Source organism: Notechis scutatus, chromosome 7 (genome assembly GCF_049901735.1).
Source record: "Notechis scutatus isolate UNSWTSFEM ecotype Mainland chromosome 7, rNotScu1.2, whole genome shotgun sequence".
In the NCBI taxonomy this organism is placed as follows: Eukaryota; Metazoa; Chordata; class Lepidosauria; order Squamata; family Elapidae; genus Notechis; species Notechis scutatus.
The window spans coordinates 2,678,082-2,703,732 of record NC_142015.1 but is presented as its reverse complement, the minus strand read 5'-3'; the positions used below and the strand labels follow the sequence as shown (position 1 = coordinate 2,703,732).

The following is a 25,651-nucleotide window of genomic DNA, read 5'->3' as shown; positions in this document are numbered from 1 at the left end:
TAAGCAACCGTTCTTCGTATGTTTTCGTCTCCAGTCCCCTAATCATCCTGGTTGCTCTTCTCTGCACTCTTTCCAGGGTCTCAACCTTTTTTTTTTTTTTACATTGTGCCAACTAGAATAAAGAGTAGATGTGAAGGCAGAATCAAAGAAGAATCAAATTGTCAAATTTAATCCACAGGCTAGATGGTCAAGGCCATGACATCAGGGCCAAGTACTCTGCTTCGACTCTTAAGCTCACACAGAATTTGCACATCACGCTGAGCTACCACTCGGTTGTGGTTTATTGAACTACTCACAGTTAATGGAAACAAAGACACCAACAAAAAGTACTGTTTATATGCCACGGGGGTGTGGCTTGCACACATTAACTCAAAATTAAACACAGCCCAGTATGTGCCATTGATCGGGCACCGGGAAGACTCCAGTTCTCCCCGGGGACACGCAATCTCGCAGCTCAACCTTTCTCACAGAACGGCTTTTGTCAGGAGATGCGTGCTGTGATGGTGTGCGGGAATGACCTTGAGAAACACAAGAACCAAATCAATAGAACTGGAAGGGACCTCAGAGGTCTTCTAGACCGGCCCCTTGCTCAAGCAGGAGAACCTATACCATTTTGGACAAGAACCTGTTAATCCCTGCGAAGTAGCCCAGACAAGAAACCTGCCCCAATGAGCACATTCTACTTTGCTGTAAGGTTACATGAACACAATCTTACGAGTGTGAAAGTTCATCTCCTCCCACCCCCTGCTCACCTTTACAGTCCAAGAAACTAGGGTTAGGGTTTGCTCGTTCACTCTGCAAATTCAACTGTTTCTTCTCTGACTATTGTCTGGTCTGTGGCTCTTCCCTCCAAGTTCATTCCTACATAACACTATACAAAAGAAAGGACTACTTATGTAGAGTCATTTGAACTTCTGGAGCTCCTACAGGCATTAAATTTAATAAATAATAAGTCTAGCATAGGGATATCCAACCTTGGCAACTTCAAGACTTGTGGACTTCAACTCCCAGAATCCCCCAACCAGCAATGTTGAAGTCCACAAGTTTTGAAGTTGCCAAGATTGGACACCCTTGGTCTAGCATGTTGTAAGCTCCAGGCTGACACTCAACGTGTGAACTATTTCATCTGGATTTGTTACATTACACTAAGCCATGGTTTATTGGATTGAGAAGTGTGGTTCACACAACACAGCAAGCTATGGCTTGTTTAAGCTAGAGAAGCTGGATCTGCAGAATGAGTAAACCACATAGCTACATAGGTGCATAAATAAATATGCACGAGTAAACCCACATAATACACGTCTCATGACTTGGAAGCAGTCAAAGCTCAGCCAATGGAAGTTATGGTGAAGGAGAGCATCCTGGGCATGGACTGGCCACCTTCTTGCATCATCACTGTACATACCCAGAAGTTGTAAACTCAACCTCTGGTTAATGCTGGGGGCCACTAAGAGTTGGTGAGCCGGGCTCAAGATCTGTGTGCCAGGTTAGATGCCGCAAAGCAAGAGGGAGGAAGTTTCCCTCGAGAAGGACTGTGGTTGAAGCACACTTGTCAATAAGGGTTTGAGAACCAACTGAGTGAAAAAGTGACCAGCCGGTGTCCAGTAACCTAAGTAAGAATGACGATTTAAAAGAAGGAAGAAAAAATACAAGTTACATCAAGTAGACTGGTATAGCTTAGAGGACAGGGCGCAGAGCGTTCAGGGTGCTAAATTAAAACGGGGCAGGGAACAGAGGATTCACACATTCAATTCCCAGCACCTTCGATGGCTTGAAGTTCCCTTTGAGCTTGTCACTCTCTCCGTCTTGTGACACATCGAGTTTGTTCTTAGGACAGGTTTTATCTGAACGTTTATTCCGTTTACTCAAATTTCTGGTTGTGACCTAAAGCGGGGGGGTGTCCAACCTTAGGCGCTTTTAAGACCTGTGGGTTTCAACTCCCAGAATTCCCCAGGCAGCCATGTTATCTGGGGAATTCTGAGCGTCGAAAACGTCCGTTAAGTTTTAAAGTGGCCAAGATTGGACACCCCTGCCCTAAACCATCAGCTAACTGCAGCGGTCAAGTGAATGCAACGTGCTAAGTTCACTGCAATAGGATCATAAATAAAATGCAGGGATGGCGTCAGGCCACATCTGGCAGTGCCAGAACTCAACCGAAGCACTTCAGAATGCAACATTCGACCCTTAAAGAAAGATTAGGGAACCAGAACCCCACTCCTACTCTGATACGTGTCTGGAACAGCCTGGCTGTGGCGATGGAAACGGAGGGTCAAAGGTATGGAGGAACCTAGACGAGGGAAGCTCCCTGGAATATCTAATGGGTTTTTTCAATGACTTGCTACAGGATGTTGGGATTTTCAAGATGGAACACCGAGCATGTATTAAAATGGGAAGACTTGCATCCACTGGACTGTATAACAGAATAAAAGAGTTGAAAGGGATCTTGGAGGTCTTCTAGTCCAACCCCCTGCTTAGGCAGGAAACCCTATACCATTACAGACAAATGGCTGTCCAATCTCTTCTTAAAAACCTCCAGTGGTGGAACATCCACAACTTCTGGAGACAAGTTGTTCTAATGGATAATGGAAGTTTCTCCTTAATCCCAGGTTGCTTCTCTCCTTGATTAGTTTCCATCTATTGTTTCTTGTCCTGCCTTCTGATGCTACGGAAAATAGATTGACCCCACTCTTCTTTGTGGCAGCCCCTCAAATACTGGAAGACTGCTATCCTGTCTCCCTTAGTTCTTCTTTTCACTAGACTAACCGTATAAATGGAACCCAGGACATTTCATTCCAAACTGAAGCAAGAATGGTCTTGCCGGGTTCGGTGAAGGCTTTAATTAGTTCCCATCTTCCGCACTTGCCCAACGATTTATTTTGCTTATCCTTTCAACGTCCGTGCTGCCTTTCCGCCCCCAGGGCATTCGAGGTGAGTACTAACCGTCTAAAAAATAGAAGCGATTTTTGAAGACGGTAAAAACCAACTAGTTATTAGCCCATCTAAATGGCTGGGATGGACAGAAAGCTCTTGAGCTTTGGACCGAAAGTGGGAAGAATGGAGGCTGAGGGCCACTTGTTTTCCCAGCCTTGGTCGTGAACACACCTGGATATCTGCAGGCCCCTTGGAAATGAGCGGCTCACCTCAAAAGAGACATCCTGTAAGAACTGCTCTCTGGTGTGACCCACAAATCTGTCTTGACTCCAAAAACAAGGCTGTCTCTCTTCAGAAGTTCCCTTGGCTTCTTTCACTGGAAAATATCTTGGGCTTGCATCTCCACCTACTGAACTGGAAGAGATAGTGCATCTTCAGAAGACGCCAGAAATCGCCTCTGAAGCCCAGATGTTTTGCATCAAGGCTGGGGGGAAATTTTTTCCCTCTCTTTCCTGGACAACATACCAGACATCCAGCAGGATGTTTTCTCAGCATTCAGAGACAAGATTTTGCTTTTAATTAGCCCAGACCTTTTCCAGAAATCTGTTTTGATCGAGATCATCCTAGGATCACCGCTTGGAAACAATGGGCCCTTTTGCTAATTTTATATTAAATGGAGCTGGCAAGGAGGCTGTCTCTACACACAAACTGGGATTCTGTTGGAAAGGACCTAAGGCTGCTTCAAGCACCATTTTTCTTCCTCTCTGACTCCAAAGGACCCCAAAAATTTAACCCACCCATTCAGCTACTTTAGCAAACCGCTGCTAGACCTTACAGAAATAGAAGACCTATTAATCCGTCATCTTTACTCCCTCCTATCTCATCCCCCACCCCATACATACACTAGGAGGAAGTTCCTCAGGCATGATAGCCAGCCCTTGACAACCCAACTCTTGCCCCGGGTACCGACTTCCTGATCTTCTGGCCAACCCACCTTCCATAGTTCTCTTCATCAGATCTCAAAACGCAGAACCCCAAAGGGATTTCACTGACTGTTCAGGAAAGTAAATATATTCAGATACTCCGTCTAGGACAGGGCTCTCAAAAACTTGGCAACTTTAGGATTTTGTGGACTTCAACTTCCAGAATTCCCCAGCCAGAGAAGAGAGGGGAGGGGAAGGGAAGGGAGGAGAGGCGTGGAGAGGAGAGAAAAGAAGAGGAGAGAGAAGAGAAGAGAGGAAAGTTGCAAAGTCACTGTCTCCAGAATGTTCTGGCACGGTCAGACACCCTCTGCATCTGCCATCTTGAATGGCAGAACTCCGCTCTTTTGAGTTTGGAGTTTTCCATGGCATTCCAGAAAGGACCTGCCAAATGACCTCTACTTGGATTGGTCTGGAGTTTTTTTTTTTCCTCTCGACGAATGAAACGGAAGCATGTAAACAGGGGTGAGAGTCCGGATCGGAACGGAAACACACACATGGCTCGGATTAAAGAAGAGCGACACCCTGAAACTCTAAGAGAGGCTGCGCCGAAAAAGGGACCGGCAGCTTGTAGTCCCTATGTCTGGTAGGGAGAAACACCTGTGGGGACTCCCATTAGGCAAGGGAGATTCGGCAGGAGGAGCTCCAGGGACAGCAGCCAGACAGCCAGGGGAGGCACCAGACTGGGGGGAAAGCAGATCTATTAGCATAATAGCAACGCATGTCAGAGATCAGCTGGAAGCGCAACAAGCAAGCACATGCAAGAGGAAACGCGGCAGCCTGGGAACGGGTGCCCCACCCTCAGGGCCTTATATATATATATGCTTGTGTGTTGTTTTCATTTTGCTTCCCTATGTCTGGAGCAAACCTCATTTCTCAAGCTCCATCCCCAGGGCTGCAAATCCTCCGTAGACAACAACCAGGCTGAGCATATTTACACTGGGCTAAAATGCCACTTCTAGATCACCAACAACTCCACACACACACACACACACACCCGGTCTGAGAAAGGAGCTGCCTCTTTCCTGTTTCTGTACACACTGGCGCAGTTAAATAGGACGGGCGGAGTGCAGAGAGGTTGGGGAAGAAAGATTCGCACAGGCTTGGGAGTCCAATGAGCAGGAAGACCATCCAGCCTCTTCTTCTTGTTGGGGTTCTTCAGCATCTCTTCTGGCTGCAGCTTCAGCCGGCAAAGATCCCGGCTGTTGTTGACTGCCAACGAGGCGTGGAAAGCACATCGTTGGCTGAAGTGGGAAGCCAACAAGCCCCAAGGGAAGTTACCACGTCTCCGTTTTGCTCTTTGTCGCCATGGGGAGCTCCAGATGTTCAAGGAGGAAGGGCTGGCCAAACCGAGGGGGAGGGGGAAAGAAAAGTTGCCTGTCTCAGAAGAAATCCAGAAGGAGCAAACCACGAGGAAGAGGAGAGCAGAGGTGGAGTAGAAGTCACAAGTCGTCTCCACAGCGGAAGGTCTCTCAGGTGCGGACTTGGAACTTCCCCGCCTTGGTCATGTACTTGATTCCTTTGAAAGGCTTGTATTTTTCTCCGTACATGTCTAAACGATTCACCTTCAGACCTGGAACGAGCAGAAAAGGAGGTGAAGCAGATGTGGAAGATGTTGTAGGACGTGGCTGCAAAAAACTGGGCACAGGTTTCACCCCAAAAAACGTTTTCCAAAATATTCCGCCAATTGTGGCTGAAGAAAATGGGTGGAGATAACTTCTCTGAACTTCTTCAGAGAAGGAAAACAATCATTTGTTTTCACAATTCCTCACAACACCAACCATGACGGGACTGGAGTTTCCTTGGAGGATTTCTCTAGAGCAGGATTTTCCAAACTTGGCAACTGGAAGACTTGTGGGCTTCAACTCCCAGAACTGCCCAGCCAGCATGATTAGCTGAGGAATTCTGGATGCTGAAAGTCCACAAATCTTAAAGTTGCTAAGTTTGGAGACCTCTGCTTAATGAAAGTGTATGAACTAAGAGAGGCTTGGAAACGGATGCAAAGCTTGTTCCAACTTATATGGCTGCCCTGCCTCTTTTAAAAAAGAAATGCAAGAACATAACACTCTAAAAATACATTTTTTTCCAAATGTCCTGAAGGAAATTCTGAAAGGAAACACTCTTTTATCACACTAAGAACTGATTGAAAACACGAGAGCTGGGCTCTCTGCATAAAATGAATATGATTTGTGGTTTTAATAATAGAAGGAAGAGAGTCATGGTGCCGTTTTAGGGGAAAAAGATAAATTTGACTGTAAATGACGTAATTGTACAGTCATAGCTCAGTACTCAACTATTTTGAAACTCATCAAATTTGGTACTCGACTCATTTTGACTCCAAAATTTTGTCCTAGTACTCGTTGTTTGTTTGGTACTTGATGCACAAACGAGAATTTGTTGATGTCGGTTGCCTTGTAACTCGCTACCCTTTCCAGCCAAAACAATGGGCGACATGCTAGTCACGTGGTTTGTTTGGTGCTTGTCATTTTTAATATTCATCACACCATCCCAGAACTAATGAATGGGGAGTACTGAGGTATCACTGCATTAAGGCTGCTGTAAAGATTGGAAGTCACTTTTCTCTGAATCTTTCTTTCTTGCACTTTTAGCTTCCTCTTCGGTTTATTTATTTTTCTTCCTTTACATTAGTCCGTATTCATTATTTTACTTTTGGTTTTAAAACGTTTAATCAAAGTATGTCCAAAAAAGGCAGGGGAATTATTCTGCTCAATGCTAACTTTTAGCGGCACATGGTCTCTGAGATACTGGGGGCCAGAGACCCAGGGCCAGCACAGCCAAGGGAACAAAATCCAGCCAAATATTAATTGTGAATATTGTGGTTCACAAGTTAACATAGGATGCAGCCAAGAATGCACTGTCACCGCAAATCTTGCCCAATGCTTAGGCAGCCCATTTGTCCAGCGTGTCTTTAATAATGACATTTAAATTCCTTTGCTTAATGGCAGATAGGGCTTTAAAAGTGTGCTTTAAAAAAAAGTAAAGGCGGGGAGGAATAAAAGACAGATAGAGAATTGGAAGATCACAAACCGGAGATCGCCAACTGCTGGATTTTGAACTGGAGGTTAATGGTGGGATTCTCATCAGGCTTGGAGGCCCCGGCCTGAAGACCCATCGTCCCCTTCAAGCTGGGCAGCTTTTGAGGGTTGATCTTCCCCACGTCCCACATCAGCAGCTTTCAAGGGAAGGGTGGAGAAAGAAAGAGATGACAAGATAAACGTCCATGGAGATTCTCCGTCGTCCGGGTCCTGCTTATCCCAAAGGTGCCTTTTTTTTTTTTTTTTTCAAGAGGCAACTGGACTTTCTCGTTTTTCCTTTGAAGACATTTCACTTCTCCTCCAAGAAGCTTCTTCAGCTCTGGCTGGATGGTGGGGAAGGGAAGGATTTATATTCCTTGCAGACAGCTCTGGTCATTTGCATTCTGCAATATAAATCCTTCCCTTTCCCAACATCCAGCTTCTTGGATGAGAAGAAGATGAAGATGAAGATGAAGATGAAGATGAAGATGAAGATGAAGATGAAGAAGAAGAAGAAGAAGAAGAAGAAGAAGAAACAACAACTAAATGAAGAAAGCAAAATATTATTAAAATGTTATCAACGACTGCAGTGATTCAGTTCACAGCGGTGGCAAGAAAGGTTTTGAACATGCGACGAAACTCACCTCGCGACTGTCTGACTTAGCAACAGAAATGTGAGGCTCAATTGTAGTCGTAACTCAAGGACTACCTGTGATCCATCTCTGTGGCCATGTCTTCCTTTACCCCCACCCCCCACCCCCACAGCCAACCCACTAAAGAAGACAGCCCTCTCTAATAAAAAAGCTTCTGTTTTGACCAAGGCTTCCTGAGACCATAATTAAGCACACGCTTAGTTAAAACAACTCTTATTTTATTTCAGCTCATTTGTAATGAGTCCCAAACAGTCCCTCGAGACAAGAACCCACCTTTCTCTCCTTTGAATTGCTGCCAACAACTAAAGTGCCAAATTAACGGTAAAAAAACAACCGAAGTACAAAGTCCACACAGAGCTTCAATCTGAACAGAATGAACGACTTTGCTTCCTGCAAAGGCTTCATCACCTTTGCCTGTCCTTTATACCTTATGGGAGGGGCAATCACCTCCCAGCCTTACTCCTGAGTGGCCCCTTTTGTCTCAGCTGCTCTTGCCTTCTGGCAGCTCTGTGCACATGCACACTGGGAACAGGCTCCCCTTGTTCCTCTGCCTCGCTGGTGCCAGACTCCAAAGGGTCCAGAGTCAGCACCCCACTCCCAGATGGTGCTGGCTCCATCTCTGCATCGGATGCAGGACCCTCATGAGAGTCCTCCCAAGACTCCTGGACTGGTTCCCATTCTTCCCCACTGTCTGATTCCACTGCTGTCTGCACAGGCTGCCGGCGAACCACAACAGCTACCAATTAAACCAGTTTATTGCTCAACAGCCTACACACAGGAATCTTCCCTACTAACAGGGCCTCATCCGCTTGTGGCCAGGTAAGGATTCTAGGCATCTGATCCCTCTTTTAACTCTGCCCCCAGATTCTGCCATTCCTTCGCCCACAACAGGAAAAGATGACAGGCAGATCCTCCCAAGAACCAGACTGGACGGAAGGTTCTACTTCCTCCCCTTTGCGACAGGATCAAACGTGAGTGTCCCCTGTGAAGGTGTGAGGGTCACATTAAGTATTCCTTTGGGCATCTGGCCGGTTCCCAGTACCCCCTCCACCGTCTTCCCCATGGTCTGTTTGGGCCCCACAGTGATCTCAAAGTGGCCGAGGGAGCTGATGTTGTGCTTTACATAGACCGGGGTGGTCATTAAACTCTGGGAAAAGAAGAGCGTCATCATAGCAAAGGGCGTTGTAACCAACTAATCCCGAGTTTGCCCTGGCTTAACCCCGCTCCTTTCAGGAAACTGCTGTCAGTGTCCCAGAAAACCTCCACTGTAACCAATAACTCCGAGACAGGCATTATCTCAACAGTTCTTTTTATTTCGGATAGTAAACTGGCACAATTGGGGAATCCCGAATCTGAAAGTTCCGTGCTTCCTTGCAATAAGTAAAAATTACAAATCCACCCCCTGCACCCATCATCACACCACATGGGCCAATCACTATCCATCCCAACTTGAGACATCCCCTCACTTAGGTGCAAAACAACATGACCTTGAATTAGAAAAAGAATGTTGTTATGTCTAACTACATACACTCCAAGAAATTCCCCCCTACCATTTTCCCAGGCTCAAAATGTGGCAGCGTGGGAGCAACTGGTCTCAATATGGCTTCCAATATGGCTGACAACTGCTTGAATTCCAACATGGCCAGCTGAGGAATTCTGGGAGTTGAAGTCCACAGGTCTTAAATTTGCCCAATTTGGAGACCACTGCACTATGACATGTTTGGGAGACACTCATCTGTAGGGACTGTACCAAGAAGATGTGAGATGATGTCGGGCCTGATATGAAGCCAAAGGTAGAATTCTCTAGCAGAAGATCCCAAGGAGCCATCTTTTGTACTCTTACCCAAGTTTAGTTTAGTTTAGTTTAGTTTATTGTCATTGCACCTCGTACAACAAAATCAAACACCATCTTCAGTGCACATCATGACCATGAAAATAAACACAAACACACATCCTTCACGCTCCAGATATTGAACCGAAAACCCCCAACACCACACCAACACTGCACTACACAGTAGAATTCAAAAGAGCTACTGCCCTGGGATAGAAGCTGTTTTCCAGCCTATTTGTCCTTGTTTTTATTATTCTGTACCATCTGCCAGATGGTAATAGTTCCAAAAAAGGCTGCCCGGGGTGAGAATGTTTTGAACTTTCTCAAGGCAGCAGTTATAAAGCTCTTCCAAAGAGGGGAGAGGGCAACCCATGATCCTCTGGGCATTGACGTTCACCCTCTGGAGTGCTGTCCTATCGGCCCCTGTGCAATTGGCAAACCATACAGAGGTGCAGTAAGTTAAGATACTCTCTGTGGTGCAGCGGTAGAAGGTTACCAATAGTTTTTTCATTCAGTTGTTGTTTTCTGAGAAAGTCCAAAACTCTGGAAGAATCCATCTTACTTTTGAGCGCTGACGTGATAAGAGAGCGAGTGGAAGTTCCCATCAGGAGGGACGAAGGACAGGATGCGTTCAGATTCCCACCGCTTGAAACGCACACAGGTGGAAACTGACATCATCCAACAATCTTGGGTTCTGAAGGGGAAGGCTAAAAGAGCTGGAAGTTTTTTGGCTGGTGGTGCTTTTCTAGGGCTTCTCAACCTTGGCACCTTTAGAGTTGAAGCTGGCTGGGGAATTCTGGGAATTGAAGTCCACAGTCTTAAAAGTTGCCAAGATGGAGATACAGTGAACTATTCCAGAGGTCTCCAACCTTGGCAACTTTAAGACTTGTGGACTTCAACTCCCAGAATTCTCCAGCCAGCTCTGCTGGCTGGAGAATTCTGGGAGTTGAAGTCCACAAGTCTTAAAGTTGACAAGGTTGGAGACCTCTGTACTATTCCTATGTTAGGAAGTGCCCTATTCAGCCATAACTGTGTTATGTTGTGCTTTGGTCTTCTCTCTTTGACACTGTTCCCCAACCCCGTTTTCAAAGATGTAAACTCTTCTCACCCCCCTTCCTGCCACAAGACCCTTCCCTTATTTTAAGAAAAAGCTGCTGCACCTCCCCCTTGGAATGCCCGCCACCCAGAGTTGTTCCTAATTCCTGTCCATCTCTGCAGGCCGGGAAATAAAACTGTGGCGGAAACTTAACTTTACCACCAAGAGATGAAGAATCAAAGTCACCTACATCAACTTTTATGGATTTATGGCGGTCAAGCGGAACATTAAAGCAGTAAAACATCCCTGGTTTTACTGCTTTATACGACTCGTGGGGAAGGTTTGGCCGGTTTCCTGTTTTGGATATGGGCACCGTGATGGTTGGCTATGGAAGGGCAAGCCAGGGAATTTGTTAAAACGGGTGGGCGAGAGGGGTCTTTCCCCTCTCATTGTCACCAGGAAGGAGAGGGCGAGGTCAGGCATGCCTGTCAATTTCACGCAGGCATCGATCACCCCTTGGATTTCAGCTGTGATTGTGGAACCTGCCACACACACAAACAAACAAACAAACAAAAAAAAATAATTCACATAGATGAGGAAGGATATTGGGGCTAATCTAAGGAATCCTAGGAGAACAAATCCACTGCATGGGATTGGCCAGGCAGTCATCAGGCTGATTCGAAGGCAAAAAAAGCAAATTACAGACTGAAATCCCAAAGGGCTTTCCCCCCCAAGAGGCAACTGGACTTTCTATTTTTTTCTTTTTCTTTTGAAGACGTTTCGCTTCTCATCTAAGAAGCTTCTTCAGCTCTGGCTGGTGGGTGGGGAAGGGAAGGACTGATACTTTATGGAAGGGGAGGATTTATAGCATTTAATCCTTTCCTTCGTCACCCTCCAGTCAGAGTGGAAGAAGCTTCTTGGATGAGAAGCGAAACGTCTTCAAAGAAAAACCAGAAAGTCCAGCAGAGACGGAAAACTATATATCTCTCTTATCTATCTATCATCTATCTATCTATCTATCTATCTATCTATCTATCCATCTATCATCTATCATTCTCTCTCTCTCATCTATCTCTCATCTATCATTCTTTCTCACCTACTTCCTACCCTGTCTGTCTGTCTGTCTGTCTGTCTATCTATCTATCTATCTATCTATCTATCTATCTATCTATCTATCTATCTATCTATCTATCTATCTATCTATCTATCTATCTATCTATCTATCTATCTATCTATCTATCTATCTATCTATCTATATCTATCTATCTATCTATCTATCTATCTATCATCTCACTATCTATCTATCTATCTATCTATCTATCTATCTATCTATCTATCTATCTATCCATCCATCTATCTATCTATCAACTAATTATCTATCTATCTCTATCTATCTATCTCTATCTATCTATCTATCTATCTATCTATCTATCTATCTATCTATCTATCTATCTATCTATCTATCTATCTATCTATCTATCTATCTATCTATCTATCTATCTTCTATCTATCTATCTATCTATCTATCTATCTATCTATCTATCATCTATCTAATCTATCATCTATCTATCTATCTATCTATCTATATCTATCTATCTATCTATCTATATCTATCTATCTATCTATCTATCTTTCATCATCTACTCATCATTCATTCTATTCTCTTCTCTTCTATCTATCTATCTATCTATCTATCTATCTATCATTCTTTCTCATCTACTTCCTAGTCTGTCTGTCTGTCTGTCTGTCTGTCTGTCTGTCTATCTATCTATCTATCTATCTATCTATCTATCTATCTATCTATCTATCTATCTATCTATCTATCTATCTATCTATCTATCTATCTATCTAATCTCTCTCTCTCTCTCTCTCACTCACTCACACAGACAGACAGACAGACAGACAGATTAGATAGTTAGGGAAAGAACATTCCCCACTACTGTCCCAAAGGTGTTTTTTTCAAGAGGCAACTGGACTTTCTGGTTTTTTCTTTGAAGATGTTTCACTTCTCATCCAAGAAGCTTCTTCCGCTCTGACTGGATAGTGGGGAATGGAAGGATTTACAGGATTCAAAATTATATTTATACTTCAGACAGACAGACATAGGTGTGTGTGTGTGTGTGCATGTATATATGTACAGTTATATAGATTAGATAGATAGATAGATAGATAGATAGATAGATAGATAGATAGATAGATAGATAGATAGATAGATAGATAGATAGATGTGTGTGTGTGTGTATCTATATATATATAGATAGATTAGGTAGGTAGGTAGATAGAAATATAGTTTTCTATACACACACAGCGAAGGACACGGGCTACCTGGTTTTCCTTAAAATGCGAGGTTTCGGCGGCCTTTGAGCAAGGACACGATCGGAATACCTGACTTGTCGATGATGGCGTCTATCTCTTCGATCACATCAAAGTAGGCTTCGTTGTTGGTGTACTTCACGCTGGTCCGTCGCCAGGGCACCACAGACAGCTGCCCTGTGGGGAGCTGCTCTCCTACGTTGGTGCTTCCTGGAAGGAGGAAGAAGAACAAGAAGAAGCCGGAAGTTCTTCAAAGGTTTGAGTCTCCGGTCCCTTGATCATCTTAGTTGCTCTTCTCTGAACTTTTTCCAAAGTCTCAACATCCTTTTTTTGAAGTAGGGTGACCAGAATTGGTTGCGGTATTCCAGATGTGGCATTACTAGGGTGTCTAGTTTCATAGGAGACCATTTTTCCACGGACTGGGGAGCGAGGAGGGAAGGAGGAGCACACAATCCTCATCCCTCACACGTGCATTTTACGATAGGATTTGGGCCTGTGGGATGGGGGACCTAAGCTCTAACCCAGGGACCTCTAACCTTTTGGACCTCAGGGACCACCAAACTCATAATTTTAAATCCCGCGGATCAGAGACCCTGGGAAAATCCCCCCAAAAAGTCTGCAGCCCCTTTTCCTACCGATCCATCGTTCTTTATTTGGGATCACAGGATACCGTCTCTAGCTCTATTCTCAGGAGGAATGAGAGAAAGAGAGAGACTTTTGGCTTCATGCAAGAAAAGCAGCAGAAGCAGCAGAAGTCTTTCTTTCTCTCCCACAAACTCTGCCAGAAATGAGTCTTTGCCAGCTCAGCCTCTTGGAGCAGGAGGCCTTGCAGGGTCCCAAAGACTCATTTCTGGCGGAGTTTGGGGGAGAGAAAGAAAGACTTTTGCTGCTTTCCTTGTGTGCAGCCAAAAGCAGAAGAAGAAAGAAGCGGAAAGAAGCAGCCCGGTGGCCAAGTGAGGTGTGTGGGCGAGTGGGGCAAGTTCCCCCCCTGCCCTTTCCCCCTTCCCCTCACTATCTCATGTTGTTCGTAGTGCAAGCGATGCAAGCCTTGTGTTCCCGTGGGCCATGTGGGTGGCGCAGCCTTGTGTTCCCGTGCAGCCTGGATTAATTGCTTTGGGGGGGGGGTGACATTTCTCTGCGGACCACCAAAATTTTCTCGCGGACCACCAGTGGTCCCTGGACCACTGGTTGGCGACCACTGCTCTAACCCATGCTGAACTGAACCATGACCCAATACCTAGATTCACACCACCCACTTCATCCTAAACTTACTGCTCCTCCCAGGCTAGTTTGATCCACTCTATAAACCACCAATCCACCAAGCCCATTTTAGCCTGTTGGATGAGGTTTAGGCCGGTCACAAGCCATCTACCTGTGATTGTGTTGACAACTGTCCGGAGGATTGTCGGCGGCCTGATCAGCTCCTTCAGAATATTGGACTCCGTTGCCAAGGGGAAACCGTTGTCCAGCATCTCCTCCAGCACCTCGTAGACCACCACAACGTTGTCCTTGATAACAACTTCGGAGCAGACTCCAAAATAATCCTGGGGAGAGAAGCAAAATTAAACAGCTCTCCATTCTGGGGTTGGTTGCCTCAGGAAAATCTTGGGAGAGAATCACTCAATGCCCAGGAATTAAGGGAGAACCTAAATTACGAGCCGTGGTGGCGCAGTGGTTAGAGTGCAGTACTGCAGGCTCCTTCTGCTTACTGCCGACTGACTGCAGTTTGCAGTTCAAATCTCACCAAGCTCAAGGTTGACTCAGCTGTCCATTCCTCCGAGGTGGGTAACTCTGCAAACTGCTTAGAGAGGGCTGTAAAAGCATTATAAAGCGGTATATAAGTCTAAGTGCTATTGCTTGGGAAGGAAGGAAGGAAGGAAGGAAGGAAGGAAGGAAGGAAGGAAGGAAGGAAGGAAGGAAGGAAGGAAGGGAGGAAGGAAAGAAGGAAGGACGGGCCATGGTGGCGCAGTGGTTAGAATGCAGTATTGCAGGCTGACTCTGTCCACTTACAGGAGTTTAATCCTGACCAGCTCAAGGTTGACTCAGCCTTCCGTCCTTCCGAGGTTGGTAAAATGAGGACCCAGATTGTTGGGGGACAAGAGGCTGACTCTGTAAACAGTTTAGAGGGGGCTGCAAAGCACTGTAAAGTGGTATATAAGTCTAAGTGCTATTACTAGTCCTTCCTTCCTTCCTTCCTTCCTTCCTTCCTTCCTTCCTTCCTTCCTTCCTTCCTTTCCTTCCTTCCTTCCTTCCTTCCTTCCTTCCTTCCTTGATGGCATAGTGGTTAGAATGCAGTATTGCAGGCTAATTCTGCCCACTGTCAGGAGTTTGACTCAAAGTTAACTCAGCCTCCCATCTTTCCGAGGTGGGTAAAATGGGGACCCAGGTCGTTGGGGGGGGGGGGCAAGAGGCTGACTCTGTAAACCGCTTAGAGAGGGATGTAAAAGCACCGTGAAGGGGTACATAAGTCGAAGTGCTATTATAGATGGCCTTCAAAATAAGGGAACATGATCCAGAAAGGATGTTCTCCTGGCACAGGCTCGCCAGAAAAGAAAGGAGGGGTGGGTGGGAATTGCAGCACCGTGGGACCATTAAAACCAGCTGGAAATGGCCCATCCCATCATCGGGCCAGATGGAGGTATAATTTAAAGAGTCTGCTTCCGTTCGTCTGAAGACAGCTAGGAGTGGGAAAGGTCCCTTTTGTGGGTTTCCTGCATCAAAGGCCACAAAAGCAGCACGTCGCATTTTACAGCGATCAGGAAGTGCTGACAGAAGCTGAAAACCAGGAACTTGTCTAATAAAAGAGTCCAAGTTACAACGAGGGAGCTCAACGTCATTTCATACAGGCCTGTAAGAAGAAGGGAACTATCTGTGGATGGAGAGAGGGGAGAAAAACTGGGGGGACCCCCCCAAGGCGAAAGAACCCCCCAAAAACCGAAAATCCAAAACCCAGACATAATGTTTAAAATGACTAAAATGTAGATGTCAAGACTTTAATATATTTAAAATATGTCTCTGAGAAAATTAATAATAGAATAACAGAGTTGGAATAACTAAGAAGTAGTTTGCCTGGCTTTAGAATAGAATAGAATAGAATAGGAATAAGAATAAGAATAGAATAAGAATAGAATAGAATAAGAATAAGAATAGAATAAGAATAGAATAGACTAGAACAAGAATAGGAATAAGAATAAGAATAGAATAGAATAGAATAGAATAGAATAAGAATAGAATAAGAATAAGAATAGAATAAGAATAGAATAAGAATAGAATAGAACAAGAATAGGAATAAGAATAGAATAAGAATAGAATAGAATAACAATAGAATAAGAATAAGAATAGAATAGAATAGAACAAGAATAGGAATAAGAATAAGAATAGAATAGAATAGAATAGAATAAGAATAAGAATAAGAATAGAATAACAATAGAATAAGAATAGAATAAGAATAAGAATAGAATAGAACAAGAATAGGAATAAGAATAGAATAAGAATAGAATAGAATAAGAATAGAATAAGAATAAGAATAGAATAAGAATAGAATAGAATAAGAATAGGAATAAGAATAAGAATAAGAATAAGAATAAGAATAAGAATAAGAATAGAATACCGTGTTTCTCATATAATAAGGCTGGGTCTTAATTTTTTTTGAGCCCCGAAAAAATGGCTAGGCCGTCTTTTCGGGGGGTGACTTAATTCCCCCCCCTTACATCTTCGGGAGGGCGGGCGGCGACGGCTTGGATGTTGACCTCGGCGTTGGTGGGGCACTTCATATTGGGGTCAACGCAGGCAGCACCATATCCGGGCGTGCAACAAAAGTACTTCCTAATGGCAAGCCCCCCCACCATTCCCCCCCCATTTTGCATGTTTTAATATAGGCCTTAATTTGGGGGGGAGGGGCTTAATTTCATTTCATGCCTATAAAACATGCTGGGACTTCCTATTGGGGGAGGCCGTATTGTTGGAGAAACAGGGTATAATAAGAGTAGAATAAGAATAAGAATAGAATAGAATAAGAATAGAATAGAATAGAATGAAGGAATAAGAATAGAATAAGAATAGAATAGAATAAGAATAAGAATAGAATAGAATAGAATGTAGGAATAAGAATAGAATAGAATAGAATAGAATAGAATAGAATAGAATAGAATATGAATAGAACAAGAATAGGAATAGGAATAAGAATAGAATAGAATAAGAATAGGAATATTGGAATTAATAATAGAATAGAATAATAGAATAGAATAGAGCTGGAAGGGACCTCGGAGGTCTTCTAGTCCAACCCCCTGCCCAAGCAGGAGACCCTCTACTATTCCAAACCAGTGGCTGTCCAGTCTCTTCCTAAAAGCCTCCAGGGATGGAGCCCCCCCCCATCTTCTGAAGGCAGGCCTTTCCACGTAGTATGATCAAAGGCCCTAAAGCCCAAAATGCGGCTGCTTGTGAAACAGCTGCTTGGTCCTTTTCCATAAGGCCAGTCCTGCCTTTATGCTGATCCTCATTCCCTGGGCTCAAAGGGACTGACATGGAAGTTTGTGCCCAGAGTAACTCGCTTTTTGCCAAACAGGCTGATCCAGTCGGGCATGTTTGCGCTGCTCCATTTTCCCTTCGTTGCCTCCCCCAGGTTCTCTCCTCCACCTCTTGCCACCCGTCGAGTAGAAAAAAGGCATTTTGGAAATGCAGGGAGGGATCGAAAGGTATGATGGTTGAACCCTGCTCCTGGTTTGCACCAAGTGTACACAGAGGTGGGTATTCAGCAGGTCCAGATCAATTCTGGAGAACCGGTAGCGGAAATTTTGAGTAGTTCAGAAAACCGGCCAATCCCACCTCTGACTGGCCCCGCCCCTATTGTCTCTTCTTATGACAATAGGACACAGTTGTGTCAACCTAGCTGACTGCTTAGTGCAAGTCAGTTTTAAGCTGTTGCCACACATTCATTATTATCCACAAAATTTTTTTCCCCCTGACCTAGAACATCTAGAACTGTATTGGCTTGGAGTGTTTTTTTTTTTTTTAAGATTTGGCAACTTGAAGTTGTGGGGACTTCAACTCCCAGGATTCCCCAACCACCATTCAATTTCCAACTTGCCAAGTTTGAAAACCACAGGTTTCGAGCATAACTGCAGAGTTTCTGGAATTCCCAGCCAGCCCTGGGCTTCGTCCAAGAACTCTGGGGCAAAACTGAGAAGTAATTGTACCCTTGCAGAACCTGAAGTTCACGAGGGGACATAAAACAAAGGAAACAAATGAAACATGAACGAGGAAACGGAGCCAAACTTTCCCCAAAACATAAAAAGGAAAGAAGTGTATCCAGTGTACACAGGGCATGGTTAAAAAGTCATCACAATGTTGGTCACAACGGGATCACGATCCTTTCCTAGTGATCATATTTTTGGCAGCAATGATAATTTTACAACCGTTCTTTCTTATATCTGATAGTGTTAGAAGCGGGCATTTGTCAGGCAGATTGCATAATCCTACATCACAAGACAACATGTGATTCCCCTACATTCTCTTCCTCCTCCTATGGTTAACCACAATGCAGTTTGTCCCATCGTCGTTGCCATCTTTCGATGTGTGCATTTTGCACCCTCTGCAAATTTCATTTTCCGTGCTTCCGGCACGCCACGTTTTTAACTCTGTTAATCTGAATCTGGTTATCTGCTTCAGAATCTTGAAAAACAGAGGTGGGATTCAGCCGGTTCTGACCGGTTGTGGAGAACCGATAGCGGAAATGGATTGCAGGAAATATGACTTCAGCAACCGAGTGGTCAATGTCTGGAATGAACACTTCAGCTTCAACCATAACAACACAAGAGCACACAATAGATACAAACTCAAGGTTAACCTCACCAAACTTGATTGCAGGAAATACGACTTCAGCAACAGAGTGGTCAATGTCTGGAATACTCTACCCGACTCTGTAGTCTCTTCCCCAAACCCCAAAAACTTTAACCTTAGACTGTCTACTATTGACCTCACCCCTTTCCTAAGAGGTCTGTAGGGGGCGTGCATAAGCGCACCAACGTGCCTACCGTCCCTGTCCTATTATTTTTTATTTTTCTTATAAGTATCCATTTCATATATTTATAACCATGTTATCTAATAATCGCTTGACAAAATAAAATAAATAAATAAAATTTTGAGTAGTTCAGAGAACTGGCCAATCCCACCTCTGACTGGCCCCGCCAACCCCATCTATTCTCTGCCTCCCATTGAGTCCCAGCTGATCGGCTGGGTCTTCTTTGGTTGCCCTGCCCAGGAGAACGGAGCTGGAAAGCAGGTTAGTGGGGTGGGGAGGGAATGGAGATTTTGCAGTATATCCTTCCTCTGCCATGCCCACCAAGCCACGCCCACCAAGCCAAGCCACGCCCACAGAACCAGTAGTAAAATTTTTGGAATCCCTCCACTGCTGAAAAGCCAGACTCATGCGCAGGGGTGGGATTCAAATTTCTTAGCAACTGGTTTTGTGGGTGTGACTTGGTGGTCCTGTGACTGGCTGGGCGTGGCTTGTATGTAAATATTGTAAATACTTAATTTTTTTTATTAAAAAAGAACAACTTTTACCCAAAATCAGGCAAAGCAGGCAGGCAGATTGAGTTGCTCACAGAATCACAGATTCGCTCAGAGATCTATCTTTCTGCAATCTGCTCCCTGAGTCTGAACTAAAAAATAGAAGCTTCAGTCCTAAGGAAGGTTCAGCTCTGCTTTTAGATTAGCTAAAAAGCAAGAAATCCAATGATTTCCTCCTTTCTAGCTAATCTAAATCTCCCGGCACAGCAGAACAGCTGATGGTCAGAGGGGGAAAAAAAGGAAAAATAGCAACTTAGCAGGCAAGTTTGATGGCGCGCATGCCAGGTAAGGAGTGAGTGGGCAGGGAGGGGAGGGGCGGGGCCAGCCAGTGGCGCAATTTGCCGGTTCTCTGAACTGGGCAGAATCCTAACAACTGGTTCTATAGAACCGGTCCGAACAGGTAGAATCCCACTTCTGCTCGTGAGCATTAATTCTAAATCCCTGGAATATTTCGCCTACCTGAAACGTGTCCACCACCCGGTGCAGAAACTCAATGACGAAAAGCGGCGGAACTTCTGTCTGGATGACGGCCACGAAGAAGATCTTGTGCCGATAGACGCTCAGGAGATAATGGTGAGGGGTGGAAATCACCGGGGGCACATTTTCAGCCTCCGACGCTCGCTCTTGCGCCTCGAAGAAGTAGTCGCAAACCGAACGGCTGATCACGCTCTTCCAGTGTTTCTCCAGGAAAATGTCTCCGGAGGAGTTGATGAGGAAGAGGCTGTGAATCATTGCTGGTCCAGAAGGAGGAGGTCCACCGCCGTGGACCCCCGTGCCGACCGAGAGATCAACTCGTGCTCTATGACTCGAGTCTAAAAAAATCCAACACACAAACACACAAACACACAAAGCATGTAGGATTCTTAAGTATGTTCTTTCCAGTTTATTTGTGGCTTATTAAGGAGGCTGTGCAAAGCCAGTCCATCGTTGCTTATTAAGCAGGCTGCGCTAGCCAGTTTATTCACGGCTTATTAGCAGGCTATGCAAAGCCAGTATTTGTGGCTTATTAAGCAGGCTGCGCCAAGCCAGTTTTTTTGTGGCTTATTAAGCAGGCTGCGCCAAGCCAGTTTATTTGTGGCTTATTAAGCAGGCTGCGCCAAGCCCGTTTATTTGTGGCTTATTAAGCAGGCTGCGCCAAGCCCGTTTATTTGTGGCTTATTAAGCAGGCTGCGCCAAGCCAGTTTATTTGTGGCTTATTAAGCAGGCTGCGCCAAGCCAGTTTATTTGTGGCTTATTAAGCAGGCTGTGCAAAACCAGTCCATCCTGGCTTATTCAAAGAACCGTGGTTTTTCAATTGGCTCAAATCTAGGAACCAGGACCTGGTGCCTACAGAAACCAGCTCCCATCAAACCGACCGTGTTTTTTTTTTGCGAGGGATTCCCATGGATCTCAAGCCAGGCAGGAGACCCCCAAGCCCTCCAGAGACCCCCATTCCCCCCCACCCCAATCGACCCAATTCCCCCCATTCTCACCTCCTCCGCATCACAGCCACAGCTTCCTCAAATAAACCCTGATTGGAGGCGGGGGTAGAATAGATCCCTCGGAAGCCACCCACCCTCGCCGCTGATTGGCCAGCGGAGGAAAAACCCCCTCCTTCCTTTCCCCCTATCCCGCGTCGCCGCCGCTTCTTTGACAGCTCCGATTGACAGACCCGGTATCGCCGGGGCAGGGCGGGGCCTCCTAATGCCCCCCATCGATTGGTCGGCAAGTCCCGGCAGCGATTCCGAGTGACAGCCCGGCAGGCCGGTGAACGCTGAGCCGAGGGAAAAACGGAGCCAGTGATTGGCTGGGTGTTTGTAAAGCTCGCGCGAACCAGGGGAGGCGGGTCGCCGCGGCTCTATAGCAACGGGGCGGTTGCTACGCGGTCGGCTGAAGTTGCCCTTCTCTCCGGCGTGAAGGCGGCATGTGACAGGCGAGCTGCGCATGCGCGTTGGGACAAGCGGACGTCCCCTACCCCTCCCCGCTTGTCTAAAATGCGCGTGCGCGGCTCGCCCGTCACATCGTTTTGCGGACGATCTTCCAATCCTCGGTTTACGACCGAATAGCTGCAGAAGGAGAAAACGGACAGGAGTCGCTGCTAAGCGGGGTCGTCGTTGCCACCGCAGGAGCCATCTCGGGTGGGTCAGAGCCCAAACCTGCCTAAGCCGTTAATAGCGCTATTAGAGCTATTAGAGGGAGTCCTCGAATTACGACCACAATGGGAAACACCCCCCCAATTTCTGTGGTCAAGCAAGGTGGTTCTTAAGCTAGTTTTGACCCATTTTATGGCCTTTCTTGTCACCGTTGTTAAGGGAATCAGTGCCATTGTTAGGTGAATCACTGCCATTAAGTGAATCACTGTTGTTGTTAAGCAAATCATTGCCAACAAAGCTGAATACCATACATGTAAGTACCGAAAACTTAAGAGAACATGTGTGTGTGTGTGTGTGTGTGTGTGTGTGTGTGTGTGTGTGTATGTGTATATATATATATATATATATATATATATATATATATATATTTATATTTATATTTATATTTATGTATATATATGGTATTCAGCTTTGTTCGGGTATTTTCCCACGTCATTATAGTTGTGCTTTTAAAGAATTGTAGCATCATCAGGTTTTGGCACAAGCCTTGATGGCAGAAGATTCTGCTGAACGTGCACAACTTTAAAAGCACAACTATAATGACGTGGCAAAATACCCGAACAAAGCCAAGGCTGTATGTATGTATGTATGTATGTATGTATGTGTGTGTGTATATATAATACCTAAGATATATATATATATATGTGTGTGTGTATATATATATATATATATATATATATATATATATATGTTTTCTGAGGTTCTCATGGGTATTTGTATGTGGATCTTTGGTTATTCGGGTTTTCTCCGCGTAAGATTGGAAGTATCTAGGCAACGTTTCGATGAAGTCTCATTCATCATCTTCAGGCTTCTGTCTTCAGCTCTGTGCTTCTCAGAGTGATGTGAGCTTGCCAGCAACTAATCCCCAGCAACTAAGACTAACCTGAGCACAACCAAGCCCCCACCTGAACAGAACACAACCCCAGCCAATCAGAACATGGCCCCCACCAATCAGAACACAGAACAATGAGAACACACCCCCACCCAATCAGAACCAATCAGAACACAGCCAAACCCCCAACCAATGAGAACACACCCACCCAATCAGAACACAGCCAAGCCCCCACCCAATCAAGTCACACCCCCACTAGCAGTTAAAAGGAAGAAGCAGCTGCAAGCTCACATTACTCCGAGAAGCACAGAGCTGAAGACACAAGCCTGAAGATGATGAATGAGACTTCATCGAAACGTCGCCTAGATACTTCCAATCTTACGTGGGAGAAAACCCGAATAACCAAAGATCCATATATATATATATATATATATATATATAGATAGAGAGAGAGAGAGAGAGAGAGAGAGAGAGAGATAAATATAGATAGATGATAGATAGATAGATAGAGAAATATAAATATAAATAATATAAATATAAATAGACAAGATGCTCTTGCGTGGGGGTGGAAATCCCTCCGGCATTATTAGTAGAGTGCCTCCAGCTGCTGGCAGGAGCCAAGGATCAATCCAGGGCTGAAGTTGGTCGGATGTAAAAAGGGAGTGTGGGGTTGAGGTGGCAGCCAAGGCAGCAAGGAGAGGCAACCTGGGAAGAGGAGAAAGTGCTGGACTAGAAGCCAGGAGTCCAGGAAGAGAAGAGAATCAGAACCGATGGAAGGGAAAGGAACAGGAAGGATGGGATGGAATAGAAATAGAATTGTTAGAACAGATGGAAGGGAACAGAACGGAAAATCTGGGGCGGCACAGATCAGAACAGAACGGATGGGGTGAGATGGGACGGAACAGAATAAGGAATAGGACAGAATTAGAATTGAGGGAAGGGGAGGGAACAGAAAAGAAGGGATGGGATGCAACAGAAATAGAAATAGAATGGAACGGAACGGAATTTGCCTCCAGAAGTTGTGGGTGTGTCATCCCTGGAGGTTTTTAAGATGAGACTGGACAGCTACCTGTCTGAAATGGTAGAGGGTCTTCTGCTTAGAATGGAATGGAATGGAATGGAATGGAATGGAATGGAATGGAATGGAATGGAATGGAATGGAATAGAATAGAATAGAATAGAATAGAATAGAATAGAATAGAATAGAACAGAATAGAACACCTTTATTGTCATTGCATTCCACGAATACAATGAAATTTGAAAGCTACTCTAGCACAGTGTCCCAAACACCACATCACAATCACACTACAGAGTATTTAAAAATTAAAATTAAAATAATAATAATAATAATAATAATAATAATAATAATAATAATAATAATAATAATAATAAACCTAGTCTAAAACCTAGTAAATTAAATAGTTTAAACATGCCACTATATACATAGGACTATATTGCTTGATCAGGGGGCTGGACTAGAAGACCTCCAAGGTCCCTTCCAACTCTTCTAGTCCTCCCCCTGCTCAAGCAGGAGACCCTATCCCATTTCAGACAAGTGCTGTCCAGTCTCTTAAAAACCTCCAGTCATGGAGCACCCAGGATTTCTGGTGGCAAGTTGTTCCACTGGTTCATTGTCCTCCCTGTTAGGAAATTTCTCCTGACTTCCAGGTTGCTTTGTGTCCTTGATGAGTTTCCAGCCATTGCTTCTTGTCCTGTCCTCAGGTGCTCTGGAGAATAGCTTGACCCCCCCTCTTCTTTGGGGCAGCCCCTCAAATATTAGAAGGCTGCTATCAAGTCACCCCTAATTCTTCTTTTCTTTAACTAGCCAGGCCCAGTTCCTGCAAACGTTCTTCGTATGTTTAATCCTCCAGTCCCCTCATCATCTTGGTTGCTCTTCTCTGCACTTTTTCTAGGGTCTCAACATCTGATCGCACCGTCATGGCTAATATTTTGAGGTTTTTCTTTTCTTTTTCCTGTGGGCGCTTCTGGAAAAAATAATAGAAACAAAACGGGGAGGGCTAGCTGGCTTTGAAAGCTCCCCCCACCCCTCTGGTTTGGCTAGCCAGAGGGAAGACTGGCCAGATTGACAGGGAGGAGCGATCCTTCTTCGAACGTCCATCCCAGCGCCCTACCCGATCTAGTTCGAGGGGTGGTGTTATGGGTCCTCCCCCGGGGCATCAGGCCAGATGGTAGATGGCCTTCGCGTGGCACCCCCTTCCCTGCAGGAAACACCTTCTCCCCAAGGTCCCGTTAGCCTCCTCTTTTTGGCAGGCGGATGAAAACGGGGGTCTTTTTTGTGGGGTGGGGGTGGTGGTTTGTGAGCTTTTCAAAGCAAGCCTTAATTAGCAGCGGAGATTTTAAGATCTTGTTTGGAGGCTGGAAAAATATTTAGCGTTGCAAGCTGTCTGCAGCCGACAAAACAGGCCGCCTCTGAGTGTTCTGCAAGCGAGGAAATCGATGAGGCATGAGGGTAAGCCCTGTTCCTAATAGTTTGTCAGAGGAGTTTGTCAGTGTGGCCCTGTGGAGGAAGCTTTAGAGTGGGGTGTGTGTCAAACTCAAGGCCCACCGGCTGGCTTGGAGTTTTTAGATCTGGCCCTGGAAACAGCAAAGCAGCCTGCAGTCCCTCTGCCAGAGGTCGGGAGGGATAACAGATAACCAGAGTTGGAAGGGACCTTGTAGGTCATCTAGTCCACCCCTCCCATCCAAGCAGGAGACCCTACACCATTTCTGACAAATGGCAGTCCAGTCTCTTCTTGAAAGCCTCAAGTGATGAAGCTCCCACAACTTCTGAGGGCAATGTCTGTTCCATGGGTTGATTGTTCTCATTGTCAGAAAGTTTCTCCTTGTTTCCAGGTTAAATCTCTCCTTATTCAGTTTCCATCCACTGTTCCTTGTCTGGCCTTCAGGTTCCTTGGAAAATAGCTTGACCCCCTCCTCTCTGGGGCAGCCCCCTCAAATATTGGAAGACTGCTATCATGTCTCCCCTGGTCCTTCTCTTCACTAGACTAGCCAGGCCCAGTTCCGGCAACTGTTCCTCATATGTTTTAGCCTCCAGTCCCCTAATCATCCTGGCTGCTCTTCTCTGCCCTCTTTCCACAGTCTCAACATCTTTTTTTATAGTGTGGTGACCAAAACTGGATGCAGAACTCTAGGTGTGGCCTTACCAAGGCTTCATAAAGGGAGGCATTAGTACCTCCCTTGATCTCGATTGTATCCCTCTGTTAATGCAATTTAGGATTGCATTAGCTGCGTGCAGATTCCGTTTTTGCTGGTAGAGGGCTAGCAAAACAAACTAAAAACCAAACAAAAGGAGAAATGTTTCCCCCTTTGGATTTGAGCATGCAAGAAGGGACAGGAAAGGAGAAAGGGAAAGAGGAAAGGCAAAGAAAAAGAAGGGA

The 25,651-nt window shown here is 45.2% G+C and overlaps 1 protein-coding gene across 1 annotated transcript; it reads right to left on the bottom strand.

Annotated features, from left to right (window-relative positions):
- Window positions 1-142: 142 nt before the first annotated feature.
- AP3M2 (adaptor related protein complex 3 subunit mu 2) lies at window positions 143-20,944 on the bottom strand. Its single transcript, XM_087969901.1, is given in 10 exon segments — window positions 143-5,424; window positions 6,900-7,048; window positions 8,496-8,684; window positions 9,933-10,031; window positions 10,033-10,064; window positions 10,863-10,948; window positions 12,792-12,929; window positions 14,092-14,263; window positions 19,749-20,101; window positions 20,762-20,944. Coding segments are annotated over 9 exon segments (1,239 nt in total). The 5' UTR covers window positions 20,022-20,101; window positions 20,762-20,944; the 3' UTR covers window positions 143-5,323.
- Window positions 20,945-25,651: the final 4,707 nt, after the last annotated feature.